The sequence below is a fragment of the Helianthus annuus genome, chromosome 8 (assembly GCF_002127325.2).
Source record: "Helianthus annuus cultivar XRQ/B chromosome 8, HanXRQr2.0-SUNRISE, whole genome shotgun sequence".
In the NCBI taxonomy this organism is placed as follows: domain Eukaryota; kingdom Viridiplantae; phylum Streptophyta; class Magnoliopsida; order Asterales; family Asteraceae; genus Helianthus; species Helianthus annuus.
Genome location: NC_035440.2, coordinates 38,428,858 through 38,435,530, shown reverse-complemented (window position 1 = coordinate 38,435,530; position 6,673 = coordinate 38,428,858). Strand labels below are relative to the sequence as shown.

Sequence of the window (6,673 nt, the reverse complement as noted above, 5' to 3'; positions counted from 1 at the left end):
CCCAAGTATTTTGAGGCTCCTGCTTTGGGCCTTCAATCCAAAAAGGCCCCCAAATTTTAAAAATACTTGTATTTATTTAATGGGCTCTGACATCAAGCTCAAGCCCAACACATGTGAGGTAAGTTTTTATTAATTGCTTAAATATGAAATTACCAAAAAAAAAAAAAAAAAAAAAAAAAACATCTAAGACGATGGAAAAAAGGCCTCGTATTTTCACTTTACTTTAGGCCTCCAAAATGGTTAAGCCGGTTCTGAGAGTCACACAAGCCAAAACTCCAAGTTGACTGTTGAGCCTATGACGGGACCATTATATCTCTCCGGTGCAAGTAAGGTTTCCTTACACAACCGAGCCAAAAAGTTTTCAATTTCAACAATCTTTTCTACTTTTAAGTTTTAACAAGTTATCAATGTGGAATCCTAGTTAATGATCTAACAATCAAACCTTGCACACTTTTCACGCGTTTACGCCAGAATCTGCACATATTCAACATGTTATCTTCTCTTATCAACGTATATAACCGCAACATGTATAAAAGTGTATATTGCATATTAACCTATTTTATCATTGTCTTGATGAGCAGCATTTATAAGGTCTTTCCTATCGCATTAGTTGCATCCAAACATACAACAAGCTACCGATCCAAGCTAACATCTTATTTCAGGTGTCCATAATTCTGTGATGTGCATTGATCAGGTAATTCTTAGATAACAAAAAAAAAAAAATTCCTATTTTTGACAAAAAGATCACTGTGATGGTGTTTATACAAATGAAAATCGCATAAGAAGCTTTACATATTTATATTTCTCTCCCTTCTTGTTATAAAGTGGAACGACACGAATCCCTGGTCTCAATTCGGCGACAGGCAAACATGTTTGACCCGCAAAGTCATCACTGTCTACGTCGTATTCTTGTACAACAATCCCAAGTAAAGCTAGCTCGGGGACTGTCAACGGGAATGTGAATTCTTCATTCCATACAGGCGTCCAATCATCTCCGATTACTTTGGTTCTCTTCTTCGCCACGTCAGCTGATACTCCAGCCATATAGATCTGTTGATCATTTCAACCTTGTTAAATTTATTTACATTCCTAGTTCATATGGGATAAACCGTAAGGCGTTTGTGTGGTACTAACCTTTGTGTAGAAATCTGGAGGTGAGTACGAGTCAAAGTGAGTCTGACTAAAATCCAAACGCCACCCGTCGCCCATGTACACCTTTACCTGAAGAAAAAAAATGTATTTATGGACTGAGTATAACCGGGTTTATGAAATATAAAAAAAAACAAAAAAAAAAAAATAGAATGATAAATAAATATTGTATGTAATTTAGGGTCAAACCCATTAGAGTTAGCCACGTTAGAAATACGAACCACTGTCGAGTGGCGGACCCAGAAATTATTTTCTCGTGTACATGGGTTCATTGGGACACACAGATGGTGTCCGAGCTAAAAAGGCCCCTAACCCTGGTGGGCTTAACCCTATATTACATACAAGAATTATTAATGGCTTGTTAAACCTTCAAAGTTTTCTTCACCGGTAATTCTGCTTTGGGGTCAAATACTTCATCATTCGGACCCCTGCCCATAAGAAAAGCGGGCTTTCTAATATAACCACACCCTCCATTTGATCTGAACATACCATGCATCATCCATAGTGATCTCCCATACCCCTAATTGCAATTTTAATAAAAACACTTAGTATATGCAATATATATATACAGGTAGAGGATCCTGTACATTAATCCAGAAGTCTGAGAAGTGTGAGAAGTGTATTATAACACTATATATAACACTATATAACACCATATAAACACCGTATAACACTATGTAACACCATATAACACTATGTAACACTATATAACAAATATAACACTATATTTTGTCTGATAGCATGTCTATGATAGATGTATAATGTTATATTTGTTATATAATGTTATATAGTGTTGTATGGTGTTATATGGTGTTACATAGTGTTATGCGGTGCTTATATGGTGTTATATAGTGTTATAATACACTTCTCACACTTCTCACACTTCTGAATTAATGTACACTATCTCTACCCTATATATATATATATATATATATATATATATATATATATATATATATATATATATATATATATATATATATATATATATATATATAGTTCACAAACAAATACCAGTTCAAAACTCACCTGCATATTGAAGGCGACCATTTGAGCACCATGCATCCATGCAGTAAGTGGTTTAAAGTTTGTAGAGGTAACCCGCGTTCCCTTTGGAAACACCCGAAGAATATATTTTTGTGTGAATCTAAATGCAAATGCAAGTAAACCCGTGTTTAGTATCAAAGAGAAGAACTATCTCCTTGCTTTCATTCGAATGTCAAAAACGTAACTAACATTGGAAGCATTATCTAAGGGACTACGAAAGTAATTAACATACAATGAATAAATAAATCAGATAATCAGCTGTAATAAAACGGATTATTAAAAAAGTTATATTTACAGTTTACCTGACAATTTCATCTCCATAATCATTTGCAGCTTTTTCAAGGGCTTGTTCACTCACACTAAGACGTTTAGCTTTCCCGGGATCATCCCTTAACGCATTTCTCGTTCCATTTTTTGGCTTGTAAGCACGAATGGCAATGAGATGTTTGTATTCAAGGGCTTTTTGGGGCCTATAATTTTCATCTTCGATATAATCATCATCAACGTCATCGTCACTATCATCATCATTATCTTCATAGCCAGGACCAAGAATTTTTGACAGTGGTTGAGTTGTGCTAGAGCATGCTTCTTTAGTACAGTCTCTATTACTTACCGTGCATCCCTCATTAGTAGCAGCCGCAGCTTCCTCATCAACAGCAACAGCAGCAGCAGCTGCCTCATCACTGTTACTCTGCTATTAAGAAACCAATTCACATTAGAAAGAGTGATTAACCTTTTCAAGTGTCTTAACATGTGTTTTATTGCGTTGTTAATTTTTTAGGAAAAATGCCAACACGAGAAAAAAAAAAACATGTGTTCACAAGAATGGGCGACGTTTCACAAATTATGGGAAAACAACAACGACAACAACCATACCCAGTAAATCCCACAAATAGCAGACCTATCGGTAGGGTCTGAGTCTGGGGAGGGTGGGATGTAGGCAAACCATACCTCTATCCCCAGGGATAGAGAGGCTGTTCGAGAGAGACCCCCGGCTCAAAAACTAACAGGCGACACACAAAACGAAAATTATAGAAACACGGAGCTACCAACTCAATAGAAGTGGTGAGAGAGTAATATAGTAAAAAAAGAACCATCATACAAGAGCATATAGGCGTAAATACATGAAGATAATTACTTGCAAAGCCCCCTAAAGTGGGAAGTATATATAAAAAAGTCCGTTCTAGTAGGTAGTTTGAATAGAAATTTAGAGGTGTCAATTTCTACCCATTTATATTGTGAATGTGTGAGTTCGGGTTGTGTTTTATCTCAAATGGATCAAATGAGAAAACTTAGGTAGCATGGGAATGGTTAAAAGAATTGGAAAGGCTTCAAAAGTTTATTTTAAATGCATACAACCTTCTAAATATATTTATTTTAATATTTAGATTGTTATTGTCAAAAGTCGGTTTTAAATGCATACAACCTTCTAAATATATTTATTTTAATATCTACAATGGTTAAAATAATTGAAAATATGTCAAAAGTCAGTTTTAAATGCATACAACCCTCTAAATCAGTATGCTGAAATATCCACTATTGAGATAACATAGTTTTTGTAAATTGTAATCATAATTAACTTACTAATCATCTATAAAAAGTTTTAAAAAGTTTACGGACCAATTGAACCCAAGGAAACATGTTTCTAACCATGGTCAAATTTTCACCTTCATGACTCATGAGATTAATTGTTTCTTTGCAAAAATAGATATTAAATAGTCAGTGGTTCATAATGAACAATTTTTTTGCCAACTCACCCTTTGATCTTCCGGCTCATCATCTGACGAGCGTTCTTTGTCCACATTCTTGGATTGAAGGTATTCTTTTGGTTGTTTTGTTGAAAGGATGATCTGATTTTTTAGTGCTTCGGGTGAAGGGAATTGCTCTTTATCAATTTCCTTTGGGTAGTATAGCATATCTCCAAAAGTGCTTGTGACCATCTAAATGTCAATGAATGAACCACTCGATAAACGATAAAGAAAGTTTTTAATTTTGTAAACATCAAAGAAGAATATATAGCTAACCTCTGCAACTTTAGCTTGAAGACTTGGCGTTAGATGATCCTCTAAAGTTATCATAACAGGATACGGAGATTTTTCAAAAGCATGCTCTTTAATCGACTTTAAACATTTATGAAGTGTTACTGGAGTTGTCAACGTCCTGTTTTCGTTACAAAATTTGAACAAAACATTGTAATTCATAGATATGAAATAAAAGCTTGTTAATATGCAAGGTCAAGTCGACCCACAAACATATTTTTGTCCATTTCTTAAAATGTGTTATGTTTGAAAAGTAATATTATTACAATAATGATCTAAAAGTTTGAATAAAAGCGATTTATATGTTTAATGTATTAAAATATACTTTGGGTTACTTCCAACATGTTTGACTCGTTATAGATAATACTGCCGCTTTTAATAGAATAAAACAAAACGAAAAAGATGCTACGCATACCTCCCATGGAGTACATTTATTCCATCTTTTGTATTACTTGGCCATAAATCAAGTTCTATCCCCCGAACACCTTTTTGAAGTGCCTTTATGATCGGTTTTTCACTAGAATCACTACTGAGTTGATTTCCAGTAAGGTATGAGTTGTGGCCGGTGTATATAAAATAATGTTGCAATGGAGCGGTCATATCATGATGTGCCTGAGTAGGTACGAGTTGTTAAAGAACATGACGACAAACATATAGAGCAAAATATATTGTACACAAATAAATAGACATGTAAACACATAAAGCTTGTATTTTGAGTGCATTGTTGGTTCTTTTGTGGGCATCTAACATTCTTGTTCTACTTGATATATAATTAATTATGGAAATTATATCCTGATCCACTTGGAAATTGGAATAAAGAACTAAATCTACTATGTTATTTATTACATTGATTGGGCATTTCTGTATTTGGATCCAAATGGTCTATAGTCGGGTTTTAAAGCTATTTTACAGAACTGTTTAGTACTTATACTTGTATCGGATTGCAATGGATGCCCTTTTAACTTCAATAATTACAGTCACAGTCCGATACAAACCTAAAGGACGAAAAGTGACCGCAAACTTACATATATCGGTATTCATCAAACTCAATGATGTACTGTATCAATAATTACAGTCACTGTCCGAAACAAACATTGACAATTCACATAATCTTCCACTTAAACTTTCAAGAAACATGGTAAAAAACAATTTTTCTTTATGTGGGTACTTCTTCCTCAGCCTCCATCATTCCTCAAAAACCTCAACTTTGACTTTCTAGGTCAAACTAGTTAATTTTCAACTCCAAAATTTACCTAAAATCCTAAAAATTCACCAACTTAAACTCAATGGCAGATCATACCAACTTCAAATAGGAATATCACATCATGAAAACAATTATAAAAATCACTAAAAAAAAAAAAAAAAAAAAAAAAAAAAAAAAAAAAACAGTTCCATATTTCAAACAAAGCAATCAACATCAAATTAAAAACATAAAAAACACACACACACACCTCAGTCTTTATAGGCCCATTGATGTCATCAAGTAACAGATACTGAAACAAATCATTAACAGTAAAAGCACATCGGGTCAAATCAGACCGGGCGGGATCAATGACCCGACCCATAAAGCGCTCCACATCCTCAATTGTGACCCGTTCTTCTCCCTGAAACTCAATCAAGAAGCGCAAAAAACCATCGGGCAACATCTCCTTTTCATCTTTTGAATACAATTTGAAAACATCGATGACGTCATCCGGTGGGCCCAATTCGTTGATCTTGAACTTCCGGTTAAAATATCCGAACATTTTGTAATAACTATATTTCTCATTGCCGTTTTTTTTCTTTTGATCTCTGTTTTCATCATCTTGGTACATGTGTGGGTTGTGGGTTTGCATGCATTTATTATAATTGTTTTATAGTTATGTGAATGAATTATGGATATGAACGTGAAAAAGGGTTTCGAGATTGATCGTTAAAGATGGAGAAAGCTCAACGGAGAGAATGGTTCTATAATTTTGGGATGGTTTCAGATTCGATTGTTTTTTTTTTTTTTTTTTTTTTTTTTTTTTTTTTTTTTTTTTATCGATTGATTTTTGATAAATTGAATGTCATATTTAATTGTTTTAAAAACCGGTAAATACCGGCCGGTTATACCGGTAGTACCGTTTCCAGATGTAAATCCGGTACGAAACACCCCGATAAATAAGTGAAACGGCATAAGGTTTGTACCGGCGGTAAAATCCGGTATACCGGTTTGAAACGTAATACCGGTACCGGCCTAGAGTTATTTTAGTTTGGGCTGTTACTTATTTTTATTATATATGTTACTTATCTTACGTAATTTTTATATATTATGATTATTCTTAACTAAATTTCTTGTTTAATATTGTATGAAACGAAAATAGTTATTCTCTACTTGATGAGGATGGTGATAATAGTGAATTTCATCTTTTATGTGATCGTGAACTTAATGTATTCAACACTCAAATGGTTTAAAC

General features: G+C 33.9%; 1 protein-coding gene across 1 annotated transcript; it reads right to left on the bottom strand.

Moving 5' to 3' along the window:
- Positions 1 to 718: 718 nt before the first annotated feature.
- LOC110872722 (phosphoinositide phospholipase C 6) lies at positions 719 to 6,157 on the bottom strand. The gene is made up of 9 exons (XM_022121585.2): positions 5,687 to 6,157; positions 4,651 to 4,847; positions 4,221 to 4,356; positions 3,954 to 4,136; positions 2,499 to 2,887; positions 2,179 to 2,296; positions 1,517 to 1,669; positions 1,135 to 1,221; positions 719 to 1,050 (listed from the first exon to the last, which is right to left on the bottom strand). Exons 1-9 carry the CDS (start codon positions 6,068 to 6,070, stop codon positions 760 to 762), a joined length of 1,938 nt encoding a protein of 645 aa, XP_021977277.1. The 5' UTR covers positions 6,071 to 6,157; the 3' UTR covers positions 719 to 759.
- Between the last annotated feature and the right edge of the window lie 516 nt (positions 6,158 to 6,673).